The sequence below is a fragment of the Canis lupus genome, chromosome 23 (assembly GCF_011100685.1).
Source record: "Canis lupus familiaris isolate Mischka breed German Shepherd chromosome 23, alternate assembly UU_Cfam_GSD_1.0, whole genome shotgun sequence".
Lineage (NCBI taxonomy): Eukaryota > Metazoa > Chordata > Mammalia > Carnivora > Canidae > Canis > Canis lupus.
The window spans coordinates 18,364,160-18,390,838 of record NC_049244.1 but is presented as its reverse complement, the minus strand read 5'-3'; the positions used below and the strand labels follow the sequence as shown (position 1 = coordinate 18,390,838).

Genomic DNA, 26,679 nt, shown 5'->3' with positions numbered 1-26,679 from the left:
GTTAGCAATAATCTTGCACCTTTACTTGAGGGTTTTTTTTTTTTTTTTTTTTTTTTGGTTGTTTGTTGGATGATGTTGAATGAATGGGATCTTGAAAGGGCAGCAAAATGGCCTGCATCTCACTCACCATCACTTTGAACATATTTTGGTGTATCTCTAGTTGTCTTACCCACCCCCCCCCCCCAGTTGTCTTTGTTTTTACAACTGAATGGTAGAAAAAAAGTCATGCTTTTCACCTTGAAAGTCATAATCTACCATATACTTAAGATCTTTTTTTTTTTTTAATTTTTATTTATTTATGATAGGCACACAGTGAGAGAGAGAGAGGCAGAGACACAGGCAGAGGGAGAAGCAGGCTCCATGCACCGGGAGCCCGATGTGGGATTTGATCCTGGGTCTCCAGGATCGCGCCCTGGGCCAAAGGCAGGCGCTAAACCGCTGCGCCACACAGGGATCCCTATACTTAAGATCTTAAGACATGTTGGGGCACCTGAGTGGCTCAGTCAGTTGAGGGTGTGGCTCTTGGTATCTGCTCAGGTCATGATCTCAGGTTGTGAGATCAAGCCCCATGTTGGTCTCCGCACTCAACACAGGGGTCTGACTGAAATTCTTTTCCTGTTTCTCTCCGTTCTGAATCCACACCCCTCTCCCTGCTCTAAAATAAATGAAAAAATAAAATCTTAAAAAAGATTTTTTTAAATAAATCATTTTTAAAGTAAATCTTTTAAAAAGATTTTATTTATTTATTTTAAAAAGAGAGAGAGGGCGCGCACAAGCCAGGGGAAGTGGGAAAGGGAGAAGCAGACTCCCTGTTGAGCAGTGATGTGATGCGGGGTTGGATCCCAGACCCTGGGGGATCATGACCTGGGCCAAAGGCAAGACACTTAACCGACTGAGCCACCCAGGTGCCCAAAAAAGATCTTAAGACATGTCAACAAGTAGGTGTCCCACTGAGGTCACAGACTCAGAAAAAAGAAAAATGTAAATGTTTCTATTTCAGAACTTCAGAAATGATGAGAGTACATCTAACCATTTACTAGCCCTCTTTCTCTTTAGAATACATAATCCTAGAAAGAGTTTATATAAATGGAAATTCAGTATATGAGCGAGATCCTATAGTCTTGTATTTTTATTACTAATCACAAAAGTTGGTTTGTAGGACATTTAAAAAAATTATTTCTAGTCCTTCTGAAAACCTATTATTCTGAGAAACATGTAAATTTTTCAAAAACATCTTTAGAACCATCTGGGAACCATCTCTGGCTCTAACTCTACCATTCTATGTAGCTGACAAAAAGGGAAACATACACATAATCTAGCTTGTTCAACATGAAAAACTGAATAATGGTAATAATAGATAACATATGTGCCTTCATTTCTCTTTTGCAACAATCCTATAACACAGGCATTTTGCTTTCCTCTCAAAAATGGAAAAAAAAAAAAAAAGAAAAGAAACTGAAACTCAGAGACTTTACATAAAATTGCCTATAACCACAATCTTAGGAAATGGATTTAAACCCACTGGTCTGATCACAAGCTTACTCTCCATCATACAATATGCCAACTAACTCACCAATCTCAGTAACTACCCTCTCTCAATTTCTCCAGTTGTCAACTGTTACCTAGATTAGAAATCTGAAGTTATTTGTGTTGTCTCCTTTCATTACTGGTTCTATTCCTTGCATTCAGTCAAGACTGCCATTCCCTGCCTCCAATTGTTCTCTCTCCATTCTAACCCCATTTATGCTTGTGATTACTGTAACAGCTTTACAAATGAGGCCCATGCCTTGTGTCTTTTTATATCATTATTCTACATGAAACTCTTTCATTATGTTTCTCTTTGATTCTAGAAAGTATAATCATTTTCTCTTGCCTCTTATGTCAAATATATGTTCTCTGCTATTCCATCAACCCATCCCATCTTATAAAATCTCCATTCTCAAAATTCTTCCACACTAGGTTCCCCTGCTATCTCCAGACATAAACATGCTTGAACAATATTTTGCATTTGTTCTCTAGATTTTATGCTGTGGCTATTTTCCATACTTGTGTCTTTCTCCTAAACATATTTATTTTCTTGGAAGAAACCACTTTCCATTCTTGGCCCTTCCCAATCATACGCAGTGTAGTTTGTAACCAATAACTGTGTGCAGTTTGCAAGGAAATTAGTGGGACATCAAACTTATTTTTTAAAGAATGAAAAGAACAAATTATCTAAGGAACACATGTGGAATGCTAGTCCAACTATTATAAACTTTGAAAAGCAGATACTACTGAAGACAGCTCATTTTTATCCAGAAGTCAGTGAACTGAAAAAAAAACTAAAAAGTTCAATCCCGTAGCATATTGTGCATATAAGTTGCTTATATTTTATTCTATAATTTCATTAGCTTTTTGATTCTTAATTGGGAAATAGGTAAACATTACCTGAAGCAGAAAATTGAACTGTAAACAAAAGTATTATCTTCACTTGAGTGCAGTGACAAGTATTGCTGTTAAAAAAATAAAAACAAAAACTACTAATAAAATTCTCATTTCAGCTCTCATTTCATAAAATACCATGTCAAACTCTGAGGCAGGAACAAGACATATCAAGACATCCCTGACATAGTCCCTTATCTCTAACACTGATGGACTTCCCAAAACAGCAAAAGGAACAGAAACATTGGTTTTCTCTACTTTTAAATAAACCACATCAGGAGCTTTTCTGTTAAGAGATTAATATGTCACTGGACTTAGAAATAGAAGAGTCTTCCTGAAGCCTAAAGGAGTTTTCATTCTAATATGAGAATAGGGACTAATACTATTACAAACATACCACTGAGATATTATAGGTTTGTGTCTAGACAACTGTAATAAAGAGAAAATTGCAGTAAAGCAAGTCAAAATAATTTTTAAAATTTCCCACTGCATATAAAAGTTATGTACTGTACTGTAGTCTTTTAAGTATTTAATAGCATTATGTTTAAAAAAGTTGTACGTTAATTAAACAGTATCTTAATGCTTGAAAATGCTAAGTACTATATGAACTTTCAGTGAGTTGTAATCTTTTTTCTGGGGGAAGGTTTGCCTCGATGTTGATGGTTACTAAAGGTTGGAGTGGCTGTGGCAATTTCTTAAAAAAAAAAAGACAGTAAGTTTGCCACATCAATTGACTCTTCCTTTTATGAACAATTTATCTGTAGTATGCAATGCTGCTTGACAGACATCTTTCAAAATTACAATCAACTGGGCAGCCCGGGTGGCTCAGCGGTTTAGCGCCGCCTTGAGCCCAGGGCGTGATCCTGGAGACCTGGGATCGAGTCCTGTGTCAGGCTCCCTGCATGGAGCCTGCTTCTCCCTCTGTGTCTCTGCCTCTCTCTCTCTGTCATGAATAAATAAATAAAATCTTTAAAAAAATTAGAATAAAGTCTCTCAACCCTGCCACTGTTTTATCAACAAAGTTTGTTATATTCTAAATTCTTTGTCGTTGTTTCAACAATCTTCACAGCATCTTCACCAGTAGATTCCATCTCAAGAAACCACTTCCTTTGCTAATCCATAAAAAGCAATGTTCCTCATCCATGAACGTTTTATCATGAGATTGCAGCAATTTAGCTATATATTCAGGCTCCACTTCTAATTCTAGTTCTCTTGCTATTTCCACATTTGCAGTTACTTCCTTCACTGGTTTTGAATCCTTCAAAGTCATCCATGAGGGTTGGAAACAATTTCTTCCCAACTCCTATTATTGTTATTTTGACCTCCTTCCATGAACACAAATGTTAATGGCATCTAGAATCCTTTCCAAGAGGTTTTCAACTTTGCCCGGATTGATCAGAGGAATCATTATCTATGGCAGCTATAGCTTTATAAAATATAATTGTTAAAATAAAAGACTTGTGAGTCCAAATGACTCCTTGACCCATGGGCTGCAGTTATGGATGCTGTGTAAACAGGCATGAAAACAACAGTATGTCATAGCATATTTCCATCAGAGCTCTTAGGTGACCTGATACATTGTCAATGAGCAATAATATTTTGAAAGCTATCTTTTTCTGAGTAGATCTCAACAGTGACCTAAAAATAGTAAATTACATGGCAAACGGATGTGCTGCCATCCAGGCTTTGTTTTTTCCATTTATAAAGTGTACACCAAATAGATTTAGCATAATTCTTAATGGCCCTAAGAATTTCATCATGGTTAATAAGCACTGGCTTCAACTTAAAGCCACCACCTAACATAAGAATCAGCCTGTCCTTTAAAGCCAGATATTGACTTTTCCTCTCTAGCTATGAAATCCTAGATGGCACCTTCTTGCAATAGAAGGCTATTTGGTGCACACTGAAAATCTATTGCAGTGTAGCCATAGTCACAAATTATCCTAGCTAGGTCTTCTAGATAACTTGTAGCTCCTCATCAGCACTTACTGTTTCACCTTGCTCTTTTGTGTTATGGAGACAGCTTCTGTCCTTAAACCTCATGAATCAACCTCTGCTAGCCCGCAACTTTTTTCTTCAACTTCATCACCTTTCTCAGCCTTTACAGGACTGAAGAGCCTGAGCTTTGCTCAGGATTAGGCTTTGGGTTTTCAGGGGAATGTTGTGGCTGGCTTGATCTTCTATCTAGACCACGAAACCTTTTTATATTAGTAGCGTTAAGGCTGTTTCACTTTCTCACCATTTGTGTGTTCACTGCAGTAGCACTTTTAATTTTCTTCATGAACTTCTCTTGCATTTGCAACTTGGCTGCTTGGCACAATAGGCCTAGCTTTTGGGCTAGCATGGATTTTGACATGCCTTGCTCACTAGGCTGAATCATTTCTAGCTTTGCATTTAAAGTAAGAGACAAGCACCCCTTCCTTTCACTTCACTTAGGCTATTACAGGGTTATTGATTGGCCTAATTTCAATTATTATTGCGTTGCAGGAAACAGGGAAGCCTAAGGAAAAGACGGACAGGAAAAGACCAATGGGTGGAGCGGTCAGAACACACACAGCGTTTATAGATTAAGTTTGCCATCTTATGTGGGTGCAATTGGTGCACCCTAAAACAATATTAACATCAAAGATAACTGGTCACAGGATAAATAAGATGTGGTATATGTATATACAACAGAATATTACTCAGCCATAAAAAAAGAATTAGCTCTTGCCACCTGCAACATTGATGGACCTAGATAGTATTATGACAAGTCAGTCAGTCAGTCAAACACAGAAAGACAAATACTGTATTTTTTCACTTATATATGGATAAAAACCCAAAACAAACAAAAAACAGAATCAAACAAATTGAGTACAAATGATGTTTGTGGGGGTAGGGAAGGGAGTGTGGAATGGGCAAAATTGGTGAAGGATAGTAGGAGACATAGGCTTCCAGTTATGGAATAAATAAGTCATGGGGGTGGGGGTGGGCACCTGGCTGGCTCAGTCAGTTGAGCATGTGATTCTTGATCTTAGGGTCATGAGTTCAAGCCCCACACTGGGCACAGAGCTCACTTAAAAAAAGTCACGGAGATAAAAGGTATATAGGGAATATAGTTAATGGCATTATAACAGAATTATATGTGAGAGATAATTATACTCCTGAGCAGAGCATAATGTACACTTGTGGAATCACTACATCGTACTACTGAAACTAATGTGACAGTGTGTGTCTAACTATATTTCAATTAAAAGAAGAGCTCACAGATCACAACAAATATAATAATGAAAAAGTGTGAATATTACAAGAATTACCAAAATGTGACACAGAGATATAAATTGAGCTATTGGAAAAAATGGCACTGACAGACTGGCTCAACACCACAAACCTTTAATCTATGAAAAACAGTCCTTGCAAAGCACAATGAAGTGGAGAGCAATAAAACAAGGCATACCTGTACTTAAATTAACAAGGGTAGCTTTTCATACCATCTCGAATTATGAGTTCCACACTAATTCCCTTTTTAGATTAAAAACTTTTCAAGATCAAAAAAAAAAAAAAAAAAAAAAACCACTTTTCAAGATCAGAAACAAGCCATAGTTAGACCGCAACATGAACTGACAGCATGCGAAGTTTCTTCTATGAGTTTGATAAATATTCATAATGGTGATTATGATGCCAGGTCATTATTTGCATGCAAAGGTTTTCCTTCCTCAAAACACCTTGATCTTAGCGTTTTGGGTTTCGCTAAATTAAAAGCAGAAGTGAATCTTATTACAAGGCCACTTCCCTTTTCTGAATAATAGGGTTTAAATAGTTTGGTGGCTTTCCAGGTTGAAGGTCCCAGCTCATAAGATCTGGAGGACTCAGCTTAGGAGTTCATTTATGCAGAGTCCATCGGCAATCCTGTACTTTGTTGTGGTTGTTGTTTTTTAATCCTGTACTTTGAAGAGCTGTTAGACTCAAGGGGAGAGGTGAGTTGAGATGGTGTCATAGAGGAGAAAGGCAGTCTCTACATATGTCACAATTGTGTAACTGTGTACACTGCATATGCTGTACAATCCCTTATAGCATTTGGTAAATAATAAAGGTTCATTTTTCCTTCAACTTACTTTTAAAATCCTTAATGTTATCTCTGTGAACAATATATTGCCATGAACAATGAAATGCTATGAGTTAAAACACTAGCAACCAGGGTCACTAAAATGGGACCACATTAAATCTATAACCTTGCAACCAAGAGTTTCCTTTTAGACTTCATGTCAATATACCTGCCACGTAGGAGAACAAGTGCACCCCAGGGGTAAGGTGGGAGAGAGAACCTAGACAGTAACCATGGGGACCTGATGAATGAGGTAACCCCACTCAAGTACCTGGCACCTGGAGGTCCTTTAACTTTGGCTCCATTTCCCTCCCCGACACAAGCCACTACATGATTTGATCTAAGAACTGAAGTGGATAATGCTTCAAAATGAATAACCAAACTTGTCTCCCAATTCCCCAAATCTGAGGACCTACAAGTGTACTTCTGCTCGCAGGAGAAGGAAACAAATTACTCTCCGCCAAGGTACTCTTCACTAATCCTTATCTAAAAGGTCACGCTGAAAAGCAGAATTACAGGTATTAATATGAAAATTGTAACTTTAATTTGGTTAATAATATTTCAGTCAGTAACAGTGGGCACGAAAAGACCATGAAAAGACCAGACCAGACCAGACCAGACCGGACCAGACCGGACCCCACCACTTGAGCAGCATGCTTTACTCTCAAGGTCTTCACAAAACGCTGGAGCGCGGGGCGGACTCCGCCGGGGACTAACTTCTCACAATCCTGCGGCGACTTAAAGCACCACGTTCGGGGAAAGCCACGCAGCGGGGCTGAACTATGACCGTTTCGGTGCCGACAGGAAGACAGTTCACGCGACGGAGGCCAGCGTTCAGGGCGCGCCTCCTCACCTGCCTCCGCCCTGCGCGTCCTCGCGCCCTCCAGTTCACCCCCGGAGCACCCCGACATCAGGTGCCAAGTCACAAGTGCAAAGAAACTTGCTCCTCTCAGCAGCGAGGGCCCGGCCGCGCCGCCAGGCCCCTGGCAGGTAGGCTCCGACGCTGCGCCGCGCTCAGGCCCAGGCCCCGGCCCCGGCCCCGGCCCCGGCCCCTCTGGGCCTCGCCACCCTTGAGGGGCCCGAGCCCCGCGACCCCAGCCCAGGCCGACCAGGCGCCCCGACCGCCCGCCCTGGCGCCCCGGTGCGACTCCTCAGCTCCGCACCTGAGGATGTTGTCCGCATAGGTGAGCAACAGCTTGGAGGCCTCCAGAAAGGTCTCCGGGCTGTTCTGGCACAGCTCGGCCACCGCCGGGGACGCGGAGCCCGACGAGCTGCCCAGCGCCGCCGCCGCCATGCTTGAGCGCCCGCGGCCGTCGCCGCCCCTCGCGCGCCGCGTGCCGCACTGAGCAGGCGCCACAGCGAGCGGCCGAGTCCGCGGCGGGCCGGGAGGGGCGGGGCCCGGCGGGGAGGGGCGGGGCTGGGAGGGGAGGGGCGGGGCCTGGGAGGGGCGGGGAGGGGCGGGGAAGGGCGGGGATTTGGACCTGGAGGGTCTGGGGCGGCGTCGCCAGGGCCTCGGGGCTCCGCTCGGAAACAAGGGGGCGGGGATGCTTGGTTGTAGGGCCGGGGGCTTTGGCTCCTTGGGAGCGGGGATGCCGCCCTGTGCTGGCCCGCGTGTCCCGAAACCCGGAGCCTAACGCGCGCCAGCTTGGCCTTCGATTCATCCAGCTACGAAGGTGGGGGGACCCCCTGGTACAACCGCCCCTCCCCCCAGGACCCCTCCTCGCAGACTGCCAGGCATTCCGAGATAACGTGTAGTTGGAAGACCCCAGAAGCTAGGAGCAACAAAATGTTCAAAACCGAATGGGTGTCTGTGACCCTGCTGGGTTTCTGGTACATAGATGAATGATGTATGAAGAATCTTTCTCATAGGGGATCCCTGGGTGGCGCAGCGGTTTAGCGCCTGCCTTCGGCCCAGGGCGTGATCCTGGAGACCTGGGATTGAGTCCCAAATTGGGGTCCCTGCATGGAGCCTGCTGCTCCCTCCGCCTGTGTCTCTGCCTCTCTCTCAGTCTGTGTCTCTCATGAATAAAAAAATCTTTTTCATAAGTACCCGTTCAAATAGTATGAGGTCTCTATAGAGAAGGAGTTTTCAAACCGCAGGTTGCAACATAGTAGGTTGTGGACTCAATTTATCATGTAGTGACCAGCATAAAACATACCATAAGGACAAAATAGGATAAAATGGGAGGGGGAGTAGTAAAAATACGCATCTTGCATAGTAAGGGGGTAGGTTATTATTTTATGACTTTGTATCACAGGTAGATCATGTGATTAATGTTTTTTATTACTTTTAGAAGATGAATCCTAACTTCTTTAATCCATTTTCTGCCTCTCAATGTTAAAAGTATACTTTACCAGGGTGCCTGAGTGGCTCGGTGGTTGAGCGTGTCCCCTGCCTCAGGGCGTGATTCTAGGGTCCTGGGATCAAGTCCCACGTCCTGCTCCCAGGAGTGAGCCTGCTTCTCCCTCTGCCTATTTCTCTGCCTCTCTCTGTGTCTCTTATGAATAAATAAATAAAATCTCTTATTTTTTTAAAAAAGGTAATTTACCAATGGCTTCCTTCTTTGCAGACTTATCTTTCCAAACCTCAACAAATATTTTTCTTGACCTTATGTTTTTAAGGTAAATTATTTGCGTAAGTAGCTTATTTAAATGTTCTTGATGATTTATCTTCTGTTTGCTTTTTAAATTTGAAGTTTTCTTCCAGTATCTCAGAGGAAGTGCTTGAACTATGCCATGCACTTCAATTACCATTCATCTGCTGGATACATGGGAAAAGTTTTTAATATGTTGGTTTGGGGACCAACTTCTAAGACTAGTGTTTAACTGATAGCTGTTACTAGCTGCTATCACTAAAATTTTCAGTGACTTAACAGAAATCTTTCTTGCTCACGTAACAGTTTTTAAAAGCAGGTGTCCTTAGTCATTGGACAACTTTCCCCCATTCAGGCTCCCAGGCTCCTTCCATCCTGTAAAATAGAGGTCAATAAACATTTTTTTTTGTAAAGGGCCAGATTGTAAATGTTTAAGACTTTGTGGCCATAGGGTCTCTGTTTCTTTTTTAAAAGACTTTATTTATTAATGAAAGACACACAGAGAGAAAGGCAGAAATGTAGGCAGAGGGAGAAGCAGGCTCCAGGCAGGGAGCCTGATGTGGGACTCAATCCCGGGACTCCAGGATTACACCCTGGGCCGAAGGCAGGTGCTCAACCGATGAGCCACCCAGGCACCCAGGGTCTCCGTTTCAAACTCTTAATTCTGCCTCTTCATCTGTAGTTCTGTAGACAGTACTCCATATGAATGGACATGGCTACATTCCCATGAAACTCTTGTTTACAAAAACAGGCAGCCCACTGGATTTGGCCTGTAGTTTAACTCCTGCCATTGAGCCACAAAGGCTTCTGCATTTAGTTGGTGGTTGGGCAGAAAGAAGGCATACCTATTCAACCACATGGGCCCAAAATGACATACAGCATTTTCTCTACCATATAATTGGAGAAAATGAAGCCCCATTTAGATAAAAGAGGGAAGGCTGGGAAATGTAGTCTCTAGCTAGACACGTACTATCCACAATTTCAAAGGATGGAAAGGTGTGGGGAGGGGGGCTATAAAATTATAGCTAGATGTCTCTAATCACCAACTATATTCACCTTCATTTGAGTCTCTTTTTTCACATTTATCCTTAGAATAGCTTAAGGTTATTATATACTATATAGTATTTTGATTTTTTAAAAGTAACAAGACACTTTTTTTTTTTTTCAAATAGATTCTTAGGAGGAAACCTAGTATGTATAAAACACCAAAGTGGAGAGATGCTCTAGAATTGAAGCAGGAGAGCATGGGGAGTGGGAGGGACAGAATGCCATTAGCTTAGCCTGTCTCCTGAAAGAGATAACGACTAGAAGGCATCTTTGTGGGGAACATGCAAACACAGTGTCAAAACCAATGCCATAGAGTTAATACTGTGATAATAATGCAAAGTCTAAAAAAAATCATAGAAATCATCATTTCAAGGGTAATTCAGTAAGTTATTGCTTATTTTAAATCACCTGAAATTTAAATCATTCCAAATTCCTGTTTACCAAAACTCCTGTTGAAGTTCTTGAGTACAATCTCTCTTGGATACCACCATTTATGTGTTGTGAAGAGAATTTATTATAAGGGACTTTGACTTGTTCTTTTCCCTGTCTGCTTCTTCCACTAAGTTGAAAATATTTTGATTTTCCAGTTCCTTTAGAAAAATTGGAGATAGTAAGCTACTCTTAACCTCTTTATACGTACAATTGCTTCAACTAAAGGGTTTTCTTCTATTAAATCAGCATTGAAGTTTCTCCATTCTTTTACTTGATTTTTTTTTCCTACAAAATAATGATTTTTTTTTTTTCAGGATTCCAGTTTTATTAAGCACACCAAGGTTAGAGTTGACACATGGTGGCACTATTCTTAAATGGAACAGAAAAAAGAAATAACCTGTTAAATTTCCCCAGGATCAGTTTTGACATAAAAAATAAAACACTGACCTCAGTGAAGACTGTAACATGGAGAGAGGTTGTAACTTTTCACGAACTGGTATGGTAATTCACTACTGTGTGATTGCTTAAGTGATTAACCAACAATTATTTATTGAGCACCTGTTGTGTACAAAGCAGTCTGATGGTGGACATAAAAGATTTATAATGTACTAGGAAAGACAAAATCGATGATCATACCTTACATACAAATAGCCCTTATGCTGATGAAACAGGTACTGTGAAAAGAAAATAAGTCATTTGGTAAAAACACACAAAACATTATGTATATATACTAACCGATAGAAGTGTATGTTTATTCATTCATTTCATAATTCAGTCATTCACCAAAGATTTGTGAGGTGGCTACTAAATGCCAGGCACTATGCTACGTACTGTGAGGCAGGGAATCTTTTTTTTTTTTTTTTTTTTTTTTTTTTGAGGCAGGGAATCTTATAAGCATGGGCCCTTCTTTCATGGAAGTCATAATGAGTTTACAGCAGTGGCTAGATCAGCATCACTAGCAAGAAATATGGTACTAAATCATTTTACAGCTATTGGAATATCATAGACATTTTTATTTAATTAATTAATTTATTATTTATTCATGAGAGACACAGAGAGAGAGACAGGCAGAGGGAGAAGCAGGCTTCCTACAGGGAGCCCGATGTGGGACCCAATGCTGGGACTCCAGGATCACGCCCTTGAGCCGAAGGCAGATGCTCAACCGCTGAGCCACCCTGGTGTGCCTAAATGAAATCTTTAAAAAAAAAACAAAACTGTTTCATAGAGTTTGGGTTCAAAAAGTATATTTTAAGTCTCTCACATTATAATTTCAACATAGTGTATTACAATGAAAAGGGACAGTAATATTGGGTATTTCTCACTCACCAAATTTTAGTTATTACCACATGTGTTTATTTAATCTCTCTTATAGTTAATGAATGATAAGTCATACTAAGAAATAACTAAACAGGCCTTTGATCACAGAAGACTCAAGGTCATATTTAGCTTTCCTAAACTATTTTAGGCAAAGCACACTTTCAAATTCATTTAAATCCAGTAGTAACCTGGAAAAGCTAAGCTTGACCAAACTTCTCTAGAGCTGGGAAAGAAGGCAGAGCACTCGGAAACAATCATTTCAAGAGACACTGTCCAGAAAGACACAATAGGGCTGGGAGGATCAAATGCACATTACATCATCAATCTTTTATCTAAAAAAGAATAAAAAGGACACAAACCTGACACCTGGGATAGCATCTGAGCAAATACATACCTTACTGCCTTCTTGTTTTTTAAAGGTCTACAATCTCTTTTCTTGTCTCCATCCTTGTTAGACATTGCGTCTGGCATTTTGAGCCCTGCCCCAGATCCAATAGTTTTTGAAAAGTAAAAAAAGAGCTTATTATCATTACAAAAGTATTATTTATTGTAGAAACGATAGTAAAGAAGACTAAGCAAAAATGGGAAAAGGAACTTCACAATCATTGCACATCCCTGCAGATCTCAACATAAACATCTTTTTGAAAGGTATATATGCTATTCTGTAACCTGTTACCTCCTGATGTGCTTTCAACATCTCTCCATAGAACATTCACTTACAAAATCATTTTATTTTTTCCAAAATTATTTTAAAAGGCGGCACAGCCTTTATGTATACTACAAAATAAGCCATTTCCTGATGTTGGGCGCTTCGGTTAGTCCTACTTTACCATTATAAGCAACTATGGGAGGAACCGTAGTAACTGTGAGGCTACAGGAATTTCCTTAATGCTTTCCAAAGCTTTCGGTGGAAGATGACGGCGTCCCTTCTCCCAGGAGGCGCAACGATTTGGACATCATAGTTACCCGCCTCCCCCTCCCCGGCCCGGCCCGGCCCTCTCATCGCGTTCCCCGCACGCTCTCGGTCTCCCAGTCACTGAGGTCTCGCGCGGGGCCGCTCGTCCCCGGCACCTGGGCCCGCCGCCTCCCGCGCTCTGACCTCCACCAAGGTGACGTGGACGCAGGGCCGCTGGCCACGCCCCGCTCAGACGCAGTGCGTGCGCGCGCGCGCATGCGCGGACGTGCCCGCGCAGACGGCGGCTGCGCGGCCGGCGCCGGGCCTCGCGTAGGTATCAGCTGCTTGCTGCTTGCCGCTCTCTTCCTCCCGCCCCGCCACCGCCGGACCGGGTGGGGGTTGCCTCGGGAAAGGGGGGTCTGACGACCCGGGCCTGGTTTCCTTCTCCCTCGGCGTCCTTCGGGTGTGTGCGCGTGTGGTGGTGCTTTAGAGGCGGTGGCCACATCGTCTCACCCCCCCCCCCCCCCCCGACCCGGATTAAAAACCAAATGATCTCCACGTTTTGATGATCAATAAAGCTCACACCCCTAACTCAAAGAATAGGCCCTGAAGGATTTTTTGTCACACTGACGCCAGAAATACTCCCTAGAATAAGGCCTCAGTGATGCTGAACGAGGATGCTCTCTGCAGCCCGTAAAAGGCCTAAAAGGCCGGGAGTGCCTTTCTATTTTTCATGGCGTAATTCTGTTGTGAATTGAATGAACCATCATTTCACCTTTGTCTCGGAATGTCTGAGGGTACTCAGCCTAAAAAGGGAACTCCAAACGGTTTGATAAGCATAAATTGTAGTGATGTTAACGTTATTTTCCTTGCGTTCATCAACAGCTCACACACAGCGCCCGAGTGGAGGTTTCGGCTCTTGTGTCCTAGGCCCTCAAGTATCGTGAGCTGTTACAGGAATGGGTTTCTGATCATCTGAGTCTCAACCATGTTGTCAGACTGCTTGCAAAATTTCTTAAAAATCACAAGCCCTCATCTAGGTTCAAGATTATGCCAGCCATTAAGAGGAGGCAAAAGGCGGCTTTTCGGAACCGTGCCGACGTCCAGATTTCGTAGGCGGGTTGTCATTACAGGCATCGGCTTAGTGACTCCTCTGGGTGTTGGAACTCAGCTGGTATGGGATCGTCTTATCCGAGGAGAGAGTGGAATTATGTCACTGGTCGGTGAGGAGTATAAGAGTATCCCTTGCAGTGTTGCTGCTTATGTGCCAAGAGGTTGTGATGAAGGTCAGTTCAATGAACAAAACTTTGTGTCCAAATCCGATATCAAGTCCATGTCTTCTCCCACCATTATGGCCATTGGAGCTGCAGAGTTAGCCATGAGAGATTCCGGCTGGCTCCCTCAATCAGAAGCTGATCAAGCCGCTACTGGAGTTGCAATTGGCATGGGGATGGTTCCTCTTGAAATTGTTTCTGAAACTGCTTTGATGTTTCAGACAAAAGGTTACAGTAAAGTCAGCCCATTCTTTGTCCCTAAGATTTTGGTCAATATGGCAGCAGGCCAGGTCAGCATTCGATATAAACTCAAGGGCCCCAATCATGCAGTGTCTACAGCCTGTACCACAGGAGCTCACGCTGTGGGAGACTCTTTTAGATTTATAGCCCAAGGTGATGCTGATGTGATGGTGGCTGGAGGGACAGATTCTTGCATTAGTCCTCTGTCTCTCGCTGGGTTTTCCAGAGCCCGTGCTCTGAGCACAAACCCTGATCCTAAGTTGGCATGTCGACCGTTTCACCCAAAGAGAGATGGGTTTGTCATGGGAGAAGGTGCAGCTGTGCTGGTGCTGGAAGAATATGATCATGCTGTTCAACGAGGAGCGCGAATCTATGCAGAAGTTTTGGGCTATGGACTTTCAGGTGATGCTGGTCACATAACTGCACCTGACCCTGAAGGAGAAGGAGCCTTAAGGTAAACCTTTTTTTTTTTTTTTTTAAAGATGTATTTATCTATTTGAGAAGGAGAGAGAAAGAGAGACCATGGGGTGGAGGGGAGGGAGCAGAGGGAGAGAGAATCCCAAGCAGAATCCATGTTGATTCCAGGACCCCAGAGATCACCGTCTGAGCTGGAACCAAGAGTGGGCTGTTCAACCAACTGCACCACTCAAGTGCCCCAAGACTTGTTGTTTTATTTAAAATATTTCTCCAAATAAGACGTTTTATTAGACTTTCAAACTAGGGAGTCCAGTATTGTAGTATCTGCCCTTGGTGTACAGTATCTTTGATGTTTTTCCATTTTAGACTAAACAAAATGGCTTTGAATTCTTTGCTTTAACATGTTTGATATATTTGACATTCCTTTTTTTAAAAGATTATTTATTTTTTGAAATAGAAAGAGAGAAAGCACAAACAGAGGGAGAGGGAGAAGTAAGCTCTCCGCTGAGCAGGGAGCCCGACATGGCTCAATCCCAGGATTCTGGGATCATGACCTGAACCAAAGGCAGAGGCTTAACTGACTGAGCTACCCAGGCACCACATTTGAATATTCTTAACAAAAATTGGATTTTAAAGTTGTGGAGAAGGCCATGTGTGTTTTTTCCGACTTTTCATACTTCCAGTTGTAACAACTGTTTTGAGTGCTCCCTCCCACAGTTCTTCTCTTTGGCCCTTCATCAGACTCAGACAATATAATTAACCCTTTCTTCTAGTGGTGTCTGGGCCCTGCGCCATTTCAGCAGGATTCTGCTGTTCTTAAATCAGTACTTTCTAACTTTTCACCACCCAGGAATACTAAAATGCAGATTTTGACTCTAGGCCTAGGATGCTGCTGGAGATCTGCCATTTGTAACAAGCTCCCATGATGCTGATGCTGCTGGTCTGAGGACCACGATTAGAAAAGCAAGTTGATATTGCAGAAGAGATAGTTAAGTTAAAAAAAAAAAAAATCCCTGCTTATGTGTTAGCTAATAGGCTAGCCTGCTTAGATCATATTATGTTTTATTTTTCTTTAAGATATTATTATTTATTCATGAGACACACAAAGAGATGCAGAGACGCAGGCAGAGGGAGAAGCAGGCTCCTGGTGGGAGCCCGATGCGGGACTTGAATCCGGAACCCCAGAATTATGTCCTGAGCCAAAGGCAGATGTTCAACCACTGAGCCACCCAGGTGCCCTAGATTGTATTATGTTTTAACCAGTTAACTTGACCAGGGCAAACCTTTTCTGTAAAGGGACAAATAGTTTTTTTAGCTTTGTGGGCCATAGGGTTGCTGTCACAATTATTCAAATCTGTCTTGTAGTGTGAAAGCAGCCAGATATTATAAATAAATGAATGGGCATGCTCCAGTGAAACTACAGTTGATCTTTGAACAATGCAGCGGTTAGGAGCACTGACCCGTTGTGCAGTCAAAAATAACATACATAACTTTTGACTCCTCCAAAACTTAACTTCTAGTAGCCTACTGTTGACAAAATGCCTTATTGATAACATAATCAATGAACACATGTTCTGTATATTAATAGTGTATTCTTGCAATAAGGTAAGCTAGAGAAAAGAAATGTTACCAAGAAAATCATAAGGAGGAGAAAATACATTTACAGTACAGTACTATAAAAAATCCACATGTAAGTGGACCCACATAGTTCAAACCCATATTATTCAAGGGTCAGCTGTATTAGTGAAAATAGTTATCTGGCCAGGGCCATAGTTTACTGACCCCTGAGTTATGCTTTTGAGTTTTAGTAAATAGTTGCTGGTGCTAGAAGGTTTGAACATAGTAGCCAGCTAGATGGGGAAATAGTTATGTTTAGGTGAGACTTTTCATCACACTTCAAATTATACCCTTAAGTTGCCTCTTTAGGAAATATATGCAACCCAGAGATCGGGAACTAAAAAAGAAGGTGTTGACATTCATGACATTTTCAAACATTCTTCCAGAGAAGTATTTTATTTTTGGGTTTGTTTGTTTTGTTTGGCTTAGTGTACTTCATTTATTTAGAATTCTTAAAACCTAAATAGAATTTTGAAAGGTTATTTGAAGCACCAAAGTAATGGTGCAGACATTTTTAGATTATTGGGAAATATGCCAAGTTTTACATTTAAATGTGAGAGAAAAAAATTAAAACATAGTTATTTTTTTTCCACATTTGGAATCACTACATACACACACATATACACACACACTCCACTGATAAAAAAAAAATTCCTAGAAGAAGAACTATTCTCGGCTTGCGTCAATATGGTTTTGCCCCCAGGGAACAGTATCAATTCAAAAAAGTGGAAATGCATTTTATTAGAGATGATAAAACCCACAGGCCTGTATATTTATCTCATGGTGTTGAATCAGTCTGGAGTATTGAGGGTGACTCATTATTTCCATGCAGGTAGCATTCTAACTCATATGGTAATCCAAGTTTGGGTTCTGTTATTAGAGCAAAGGATTCTCTTCATCCAGGATATATGTTCCTTTCTTTCTCATAAGCTATATAGTTAAAGACTCCTGTGTTAAAATTAGACTTAGTTCTGATAAATTTCTTCTCTTATTTTATTAGATGTATGGCTGCAGCTGTAAAAGACGCAGGTGTACAACCTGAAGAGATATCCTATGTCAACGCACATGCGACTTCCACCCCATTGGGAGATGCTGCTGAAAACAAAGCTATCAAACATCTTTTCAAAGACCATGCACCTGCCCTTGCAGTTTCGTCAACCAAGGGAGCCACAGGACATCTGTTGGGAGCTGCAGGGGCGGTTGAGGCAGCTTTTACAGCTCTGGCTTGTTATTATCAAAAACTACCACCTACTTTAAACCTGGATTGTACAGAACCAGAATTTGATCTCAATTATGTTCCACTAAAGGCACAGGAATGGAAAATTGAGAAAAGATGTATTGGACTCACCAATTCCTTTGGTTTTGGCGGTACTAATGCAACACTTTGTATTGCTGGCATGTAGGACAAATCATTTGTAATTAAACATTGATTTCTTAAAATGTTATAGACTATATTAAGCAGAGAAATAAAATGTTTATATAAATATATCAATATTTACCAACTATATATCAATCTATTATCAACACCCAGATACCCTTTATCCGTGTCAGGTTTTCTCAACCCTGCCACTATTGATATTTTGGGCAGGATAATTCTTTGTTGGGTTAAGGGAAACTGTCCTATATATCATAGGATGCTTGGTAGCATCTTTTTCTTTACCCGGTAGATTCCAGAAGCACCCTCTTCTCTAGTTGTAACAACCAAAAATGTCTCTAGACATTCCCAGGTCTTTTCTAGGTGGCAAAATAGTCCCTATTTGAGAATCACTGATCTATATTTTCCTAATACTCTAGGTCAAACAACTCTTTGATATTTCACCTGCTCTTGTCCCTTCTACCAACATTTGGTGAGTAGCTGCTCGGTGCTAGGCAATGTTGCAGGGTACAACTCCAGGTATACCATTCCCATACAACAGGAGGAGAAGGAATACAAGTATAACTGGGAGTTTGCATCATTGATCAACATTCTTTGGATAAAGCAGTCAGCCAGTAATGAGCTACTTACCCTTTCTAGCTAGCTAGCTCTTTTTTCTTCATATTATTATACCGAGATGTAATAAATGAGTGGAGTTTCCCTAAACTCCCAGGTCATGAGTTTTCTGAAAGAAGGAGGTAAAATTAGCTTGGTGTTTCTTACCTCATTTGTTGTGGCAACTAGTGATTAATGGAGATAAAATCCTTGGGAAGTGGAACAGAACTTGTTGGTGACTCAAGCTGCATCACTCCTGCCCACCCTTGTTGCAGCTCTGGTAGATAGTTTTTTTTTTTTTTTTTTAATTTTTATTTATTCATGATAGGCACACAGTGAGAGAGAGAGAGGCAGAGACACAGGCAGAGGGAGAAGCAGGCTCCATGCACCGGGAGCCCGACGTGGGATTAGATCCCGGATCTCCAGGATCGCGCCCTGGGCCAAAGGCAGGCGCCAAACCGCTGCGCCACCCAGGGATCCCATGGTAGATAGTTTTTGCCTAATATCCTGCCACAAGTGCTGGTGGTGCCTTTGGTTTTCTATCTTGAGGCCTTTTCTAAAGATCTTTTGAGATCTCATTCATCCCCACCTGGCTGGAAGTATTGGGAAAGAGACAGGGACAAGTTCCTAGGGCAACAGTCAAAAATAGTGAAGGATGGGGTTAGTAGTTAAGTGTGTCAGCCTCCTCTCAGAGGGATATCTAAGGTTCTCCACAGGTCCTCAGAGGGTTTCTGGTCAGATAAAACTTCTGCTCAGGGCAGTAGCCAGCTCAATAACCCTGTTTACTGGCCTTTTCCCCCTTCCCTTTCCTCCCTCCCTGATTTTTAATCCTGCTCCCAGGAATCACCTTCTAAATAAATTACCTTGTGTTAGGCTCTGTTTGGGGGAGAGTCAAACTAAGGCAAGCAGGATGTGTTGAAATGGCAGCTTATATAGCAAAGGGATAGAGTGAATAAGTGGATAAATGGAATGTGTATATTTCTGCAGTACTGAATAGTGTTCCACACATTTTAATAGACTGGATGTATTGTCTACTCACTGACCTTGACTATAGCACTTTCTCTGCTGTATGACTAAGACTGCAGCTATGTTCATTCACTTAGAATCAGTTTTCATTGTCATTGGCATATATTAATTTATTTAACCAAGATTTGTTGGATGCTAACTACGGACCTGATTTTGTACTGGCCACCAATGATAAAGAGATGTGTCAGGGAAGGTTTCCAAAAAGAAGCTGAGCCCATTCACCTATTCGGGTGAATAGGTTTCAGCCAGGTTAAGGGAAAGAGAAGAAAGGAAGGAAGAATATTCCAGCCACAAGGAATAGTGTGGAAAGATTAGAAAATTTAGAACGTTTGTACTAAACATAAATACATATAGCCTGAGATGGGGTGTGTGTGTGGGAGGATAAGAGATAAAGCCAGAACGTCTGGCAGATGTTAGGTCCCAAGAATCTCGCAAGTTTTTTTAAGAGTATAAAAGTAATAGGAAGTCATTTAAGGTAAGGTTATGATGATTTTGTAAGGTGTCAACTTGGCTAGGCTGAGCTACCTTTCCTAGAATTCTCTTTACTGTATGTTTTTGGTTAGTACCAGCCATAAGAAATTCTTGTGGGAGATCTGGAGGGTAGCAGCCACTTTGTAGCAGATACATGTTGAGGCTTTGCTGGATCACCTTGATGAGAAGGCAGTGGCTGAGCCAGCAACTTCTTCCCCTTCTGCTGGATCTTCCTTCGGTTTCCATGGCTCCTGGACCAAGTATGTGTCTAGTGCCATGACAGTGAAGGGCCCCAGCTTTGCCCCATACCATCAATATCAGAAGCGGCAAGGTCTGAGTGGTTTCAGTTTCTTTTTGTGGTTGTGGGTTCCAGCTTGTTATTGAAACTTTATATCCATCTTCCCTTTCCAACTGCCTGCCCTGTGGACTTCAGATTTTAGCATCAGAGGATGACACGTGAACATAACAGCCTAAAAGAGACTGCTTAACCAGTTCTCATAGAAGAGGAAGCTTAGCAGGACACATAGTAGCTCCTAATGCTGCAGTAGGTTTCAGGGTCACATTGGTCTTCAGCCTCCCTCTAATCTGCTATTCATCCTAAATTCCCCTCGTACTCAGTTATTATCTTGGCAGGACTTGCTTGCTCCCCTGGTGGTGTGACTCAAACCTTCATTCTCGATAGCCTGGGGCCTAGGCAATCATATCATAACTTTTTCAGATGGCAGTTGCTGTTTGTATCTACAACACTGGCATCAGGAGGCAAGGAAATACCAGAAGGCACCCAAGTACACCACCTAGATTCCACACATATTCTCTCTGTCCTCCTTATAAAGAAAGCAGTGCCACTTTCTTCAGCTTATTAGGGTCAAATACCACAGCCAGTATGTTGACTTTCTGGGCTCTGGGCATAAGGAGTCCAAAGTGTCCTAGTGGTAACTACAGTTTGTTGTTTAATGAGACACTTTCTGTGTTTCCTGCCAAGAGGATGTATACCCATTGGAAACCGGAACTTTTAACACTGCGGAGCCCAGAGTTACAAGGACGGGAAGCACAAAATTCCCTGTTGTGATTGGATCATTGAGAGTGTTGGTAAGTGGGGCCGCTCCTGTTCCCCACACTGTTTGTGTTCTTCTTATTGGGGACTTAGCCCCATACAGAAGTCTTTGATTTAAGCATATACCATAACCTGAGGATGGCACCACATTCAGAATATTGCTTCTGACCTGCTGATTCAGGTTTGCCTTTGGAAGGCTGTTCCAGCATTCTTTGAGGCTGGCTGCTTCCGGATGGTGTGACGTGATATAACTCCTAGATCCCATGTCTTTGACTTGCTCTCATGGTCCATCTCCTTTTCTATGCGGGAAGCCCCCTGCTCAGTATCGGAGGAGTCATCAAAAGGATGTGTCGGGATGCATGATGGCTCAGCTGTTTAGTGTCTGCCTTTGGCTCAGGGTGTGATTCTGGAAACCCAGAATCGAGTCCCACATCAGGCTTCCTGCATGGAGCCTGCTTCTCCCTCTGCCTATGTCTCTGTCTCTCTTTCTGTGTCTCTCATGAGTAAATAAATAAAATCTTTTTTAAAAAAAGAGGATATGTGTCACAGGAATAACCAAATTTCCATGTTAATCACATTGTAATGAACTCTTACCAGATCTTTAGCCATAGCTACTTTTAAGTCTTTTGTCATTTACAGATAGTTATTGTTGTGCTCTGATGCCCTTGCAAAGGTGTTCCTGCAAAAGTACTTCATCTTCAAGGAGATTCATGGAACAGACTGACAAGTACAGCTGTCTGATAACTGAGAGCATACTACTGGACTGAATAAGAATTTACAGAATTCTAATGGAAAAACTGATAAGGATGACTATAATTTCCATGACTTTTTATTGGGAATTGTTCATGAAGGTGTATGTTGGCAAACTGCTTATAGCTTAAGAAAACAGAGAAAGAAAAAAGCTTTCTTCTTTTTTTTTTTTTAGAATTTTATTTATTCATGAGAGACGGAGAGAGAGAGAGGGAGAGAGAGAGAGAGGCAGAGACATAGGAAGAGGGAGGAGCAGGCTCCATGCAGGAAGCCTGATGTGGGACTCGGTCCCCTGACTCGGGATTACACCCTGAGCCAAAGGCAGACGCTTAACCACTGAGCCACCCAGGCGTCCTGAAAAAGGTTTTCTTAAGTCTGGAAAAATAAAACATAAAAAAACCCAACAAAGTTGAAACATTTATCTTTTCCTCTTTATCTGATCCCTCCAGAATTTGGAAACTCTTAGTGTGTATTCTTATTTTCATGTTCATATAGTTATTTGCATAAGTTGGATAAGAATCTGTCTTCCTTGTAACAGGAAAGAACCACAGCAGCCAGTGAGTTGAACTCAGAGCATTTTGGTTGATGATCACTCATGAGCCCTGGACATTAACCCTTTGTTGGACCCTCAGTTGGACTTTTCTAAAGGGATTATCCCAATGGCTTAAACCAGTAGGAAATTGAGAGGTGGATGATAATGAATTAGCCCTTGTGAGGTCAGGATATGTGGAAAGACATTTAGGTTCACCTGCAAGAGCTGAGACATTTCTCACTGCCTTTTACATCCCAGCTCATAAGACATTGACACCTCCTGGCAATCAGGAAGTTGATGCCATTTCTCTATACTGGCCCTCATATACTTTAGTAGACCCACCTTAGTGCCCATGTGGAATGGGATATTGCCAAGGATGCCAAATTGCCCTCGAAATACAGTGACTTGGTTAGTGAAGTAACATGTCTTGTGTGTTCTATGCAATGCCCAAGGCAATTGCCAAAACACTCTAGAGCCATTCAATGGAGTTCCAACCGATGAGGGATTGGCAAGTTGATGACCCTGTCCCTGTCCCTCCAAGTGAATGTTCTAAATATGCCTTGGTTTGTGTGGGCACTATCTGGCCTAACTCAAGTATTCCTCTGTCACCACACAAACCATGTTGCCACCATTAGGGGATTAGGGGATTAGAGAAGCGGAGTACCATGTAGATACCTCATCAAATAGACTGTGACCAGGGATCACATTTCAAACGTCACGATGAACAAAACTGGGCAAAAGAGTATGACTTTGAATGGAGGTTCCATCTTCCCTATAACCTGCAAGAACTAAATTAAATTACTAAAGCGTAAAGCCACCTTGCTGGGTAGGTTAAGGAACTATCCCATGTTTTAATACATTTGAATGATCAGCCAGTAGCACTTATTGCTCCATATACCAGACTGAGTACTCTGCTGAGATACCCAATACCACAAAGGTATGGGAATTGTGGGAAATAGTCCCCTTTCCCCTCAATTGTCACCATGGATCAAAGTGCTATGCTGCTGAGAATACCAAGTCCTATGATGCCTGGGAAAGGTGTCACCTATGGGAATTTCCAATGGGATGCTCCACTAGAATGGATGAATAATTACTTTGCACCCTTGGGTGAGTAGGAACTACTTAATCTCTACTGAGATTCAGTTGTTCTGCAGAAAGCTGGACCTTTGAAATGTACTATACCTGGAATAAAGCACGCACCATTGTAAAAGAGGAGAAGATAGAGGTCCTGGTCTGGCACATCCAACCCCCAGTTCATCTCCTCATGCCTGACAGTGTTGCTTCCCCCAGGAAACATGTATGGGATTATAGCCAGGTCAAATTCCTAATGTTGCCAACCTCACTCTCCTCTAGGCCAGAAAGACACATTCTGTTTTCCACCAGTACAATCATTTGGCCATTGTCTTTGTTCCCACCATTGGCCTGGAGGACGTTATAGCTCACATAGAAGGCCTTACTGAATTCACCTAGGAAGACTTAAGTGATAGCCAACGAAGCCTGTCCTTAGTAAACACTAAAATGTCTCTAATGAGAAAACCTATTCTCCAAAGAAGGATGGCCTTGAATGTTATTGCTGACTTGCAAGAAGTCACCTATGCTGGGCAGCCCTGGTGGCTCAGCAGTTTAGCGCTGCCTTCAGCCCAGGGCATCATCCTGGAGTCCTGGGATCGAGTCCCCCATCAGGGTCCCTGCATGGAGCCTGCTTCTCCCTCTGCCTGTGTCTCTGCTTCTCTCTCTGTGTCTCTCATGAATAAATAAATAAATAAAATCTTTAAAAAAAAAAGAAGTCACCTATGCCATTTACTCAAGAGAATGCTGTGTGTTCATACCTGATAACTCTAATGTATGAGCAGAGTCACGTCAGGATACAACTGAATGTTCTGAATGATCTGACATTCTTCTTAGGTGAGTTAATAAATTGGTGGTTTGGATCATGGGGTCTTGGTGGAAAAACTTGTTCTTTATTTTGGGAATCGTTCTCTTAATCTGTGTTCTCTTACATTGTTATGGTATCTGCCTCCAATGCAGTCAGGTAGTCGTCAAGTGAGTCACCTCCATCCCAGTGAAACTCCTTGTTGCCTGCTCAAGGTAATTTGCAGAAGAGGCTGGGGTGGGGGTGGGGCCATGTAAGATTGGAAAGACGGGTCACCAGGGGTAAAGTGTCGGAGGAGGTCATGCAGAGGACGGAAACACTAGTTGACCCTCGGGCTAGACCCAGGCAATTAGAAGCTCCTGACACCCTCCCCTGTCCTTGAAATGTACAGTCAGCCCTCAGTTTCTATAGAGGGAGGCAATTTAAAGGACACAGCCTTGAGTGAGCAATGTGTGCAGTTACATGACTGAACCTCATTAAGGTCTCTATATAAACTCTGAAGATTTTTTTTAAGATTTTTATTTATTTATTTGAGAGAGAAAGGGCACAAGCAGGCTGAGCGGCACACGGAGAGGGAGAAGCAGACTCCCCACTAAGCAGAGAGCCCGATGCAGAGCTCAATCCCAGCACCCTGGGATCATGACCCCAGCCAAAGGCAGATGCCCAACCAACTAAGCCACGTAGGCACCCCTAAACTTTAAAGATTCTTGTAGCGGATGCAGAGATCTATTCATCTAGGGATCCACTGGAAACAGGTGTCATAAAGTTCTCTTCCCTGTTAAAACAGCCACCTACCAATCAGGGGTGACCAGCCTCTTTCTTGTCTTTCCTTGCCCTCTGGTGGAAGGTACCAGTTTCAGGTTTTGTCAGGGGAGCTTCGGAGTTTGTGAAGCACCATTCAGATGCTGTGCTGTGCGGGGCTCCATGCCTACAGGTCAGATATTCCACGAGCCTGCAGATCGTGGTGCTGGTTGAGGCTCTGTGGGCAGGAAAGGTGCACCCACTCCTGAAGTAGATATCTATACCTATGACGATGAAACACAGATGCTTCCTTCAGAGCTATGTGCACTTTCAGAGGCAACGGTACAGAAGATCTCCCTTACCTGCAGTTTGGCTTTCCGTGGTTTAAATTCCCTACCCTCACCCAATTCTAGAAGCCAGTCATCTTCCTGATGGATGGTCAGAAAGTCAGTAAGAGCTCAGTGCTTGGTCACAGCGCTGGCAACATTCGCTTCATGTCATCTCCTCATGTAGCCATCTTGCATCTCCCATCATCACAAGAAGGGTGAGTACAGGGCAATATGGTATTTTGAAAGCACACACTCACATAACTTTTATTACAGCATCTTGTTATAATTGTTATATATTATTATAATTGTCAATCTCTCATTGTGCCTAATTTATAAATTAAGCTCTATCATAGGTATGTATAGGAAAAAACATAGTACATGTAGGGTTCTGTACTATGTGTAGTTTCAGGCATCCACTGGGGATTTTGGAAGGCATCCCCTGCAGACAAGGGGGCGCTGCTGTAGCTAAATTAGTAAATGGAGGCAGAGTAAATTAGCTAGGTCCATCTGGTAAGTGGGAGTCCATATTGGTTGCCCATATGTAGCCTCCATTTCTGCCACTGCGACTACTTCATTCATGGGTCTTTCATGCAAGTTCTGAGGTGGTTAATGACAAGGCTGACTAATGTCAGTCGGCAGAGTCCCTTTGTCTACTTGGTTGTTCAGTTCCTATATGGCAGTGTATGTTTTCTGGTGGGTATGTGTGACACAAAGTCTATAACTGTTATTATTCTTCAACTAAGTGTCTATCTGTCCATCTGCATGACTCTGTACCAGATATTCTTATCTCTGTTCTTTCTTTTTCTTTCCAGACTTTGGCTACTTTCTAGGAATCTTTGTATATTCTCACTTCTTGAGCTTCTTTTGTACAAAGTAGATGGCCAGTTGAGTTGTTTGCAGCTCTGCCCTTTGGGAGGACTTCCCCTCACCAATGTCTTTCAAATCTCCTTGTTAAAAGATAAAAATGAGGCATACTAAACATTTTCAGAGTTTATCTGAAAATATATTGTTTCAAATTGGCCAGTAACAAACCAGACATGGTTAGGAGCATTCCACCAGCAAGAGCTCAGGGAGAGACTTTATAGAGAAAAGGCAGCAGTAAAGTAAAGCAATTTTTGATTGGCTATAGCTTAAATCCTAGCTGGCTGTTTGTGATTCATTGTCCTTAGGTTTCTATTTAATAACTTTGAGCCATAGACAGGCTTAGATTTTGGTTTGTTTACATCAGCTGCCACAATATTGGAGCCACCTCAGGCTAATAGCCTCCTCATTTAATTAATTTAACAAGGTGAATGTGGCTTTAATGCAGCTGCCATCTTTTTCAACTGGAATTACTACAAGAAATATTTAGAAGACAGAATCAGGAGGATCTGATTCTCAGAATCTTCCTCCTCAGACTCTTTGCTTCTCCCTTAATGCTCTGCATTCTCTGTTCCCTTCTAGAATATAAATTTTGCCAGAGCAGGAATTTTTGCTGCTTATTTTATTGCTAGAGTTCCTGGTGCCTAGAATAGCACCTGACACAAAGTATGTCCTCAATAAACATTTGCTGAGTGAACAAATCAGTACATTTTGAAAATTGCTGTATCAATTACC

At 42.2% G+C, this 26,679-nt stretch overlaps 2 protein-coding genes across 8 annotated transcripts in view; one reads left to right on the top strand and one right to left on the bottom strand.

The window, feature by feature from the left end:
- Positions 1-7,836, bottom strand: part of NGLY1 (N-glycanase 1) — a 57,510-nt gene extending 49,674 nt beyond the window's left edge. For 2 of the 4 annotated variants that reach the window (XM_038570675.1, XM_038570678.1), the window contains exon 1: positions 7,669-7,836. In XM_038570675.1, coding sequence (XP_038426603.1) covers positions 7,669-7,799 — 131 coding nt within the window. In that variant the 5' untranslated portion in view covers positions 7,800-7,836. Of the gene's footprint in view, positions 1-5,857; positions 5,877-7,116; positions 7,138-7,668 lie in introns of those variants that run through there. The other 2 variants (XM_038570676.1, XM_038570677.1) reach the window with 2 other exon arrangements.
- OXSM (3-oxoacyl-ACP synthase, mitochondrial) lies at positions 6,750-17,830 on the top strand. 4 transcript variants are annotated; one of them, XM_038570681.1, is made up of 4 exons: positions 6,750-6,970; positions 7,071-7,495; positions 13,676-14,758; positions 17,339-17,830. In XM_038570681.1, exons 3-4 carry the CDS (start codon positions 13,779-13,781, stop codon positions 17,739-17,741), a joined length of 1,383 nt encoding a protein of 460 aa, XP_038426609.1. In that variant the 5' UTR covers positions 6,750-6,970; positions 7,071-7,495; positions 13,676-13,778; the 3' UTR covers positions 17,742-17,830. The 4 variants fall into 4 exon arrangements, with proteins under 4 accessions (XP_038426609.1, XP_038426607.1, XP_038426610.1 ...); XM_038570679.1 differs by lacking the exons at positions 6,750-6,970; positions 7,071-7,495 and adding an exon at positions 13,060-13,120; XM_038570682.1 differs by lacking the exons at positions 6,750-6,970; positions 7,071-7,495 and adding an exon at positions 13,091-13,124.
- Positions 17,831-26,679: the final 8,849 nt, after the last annotated feature.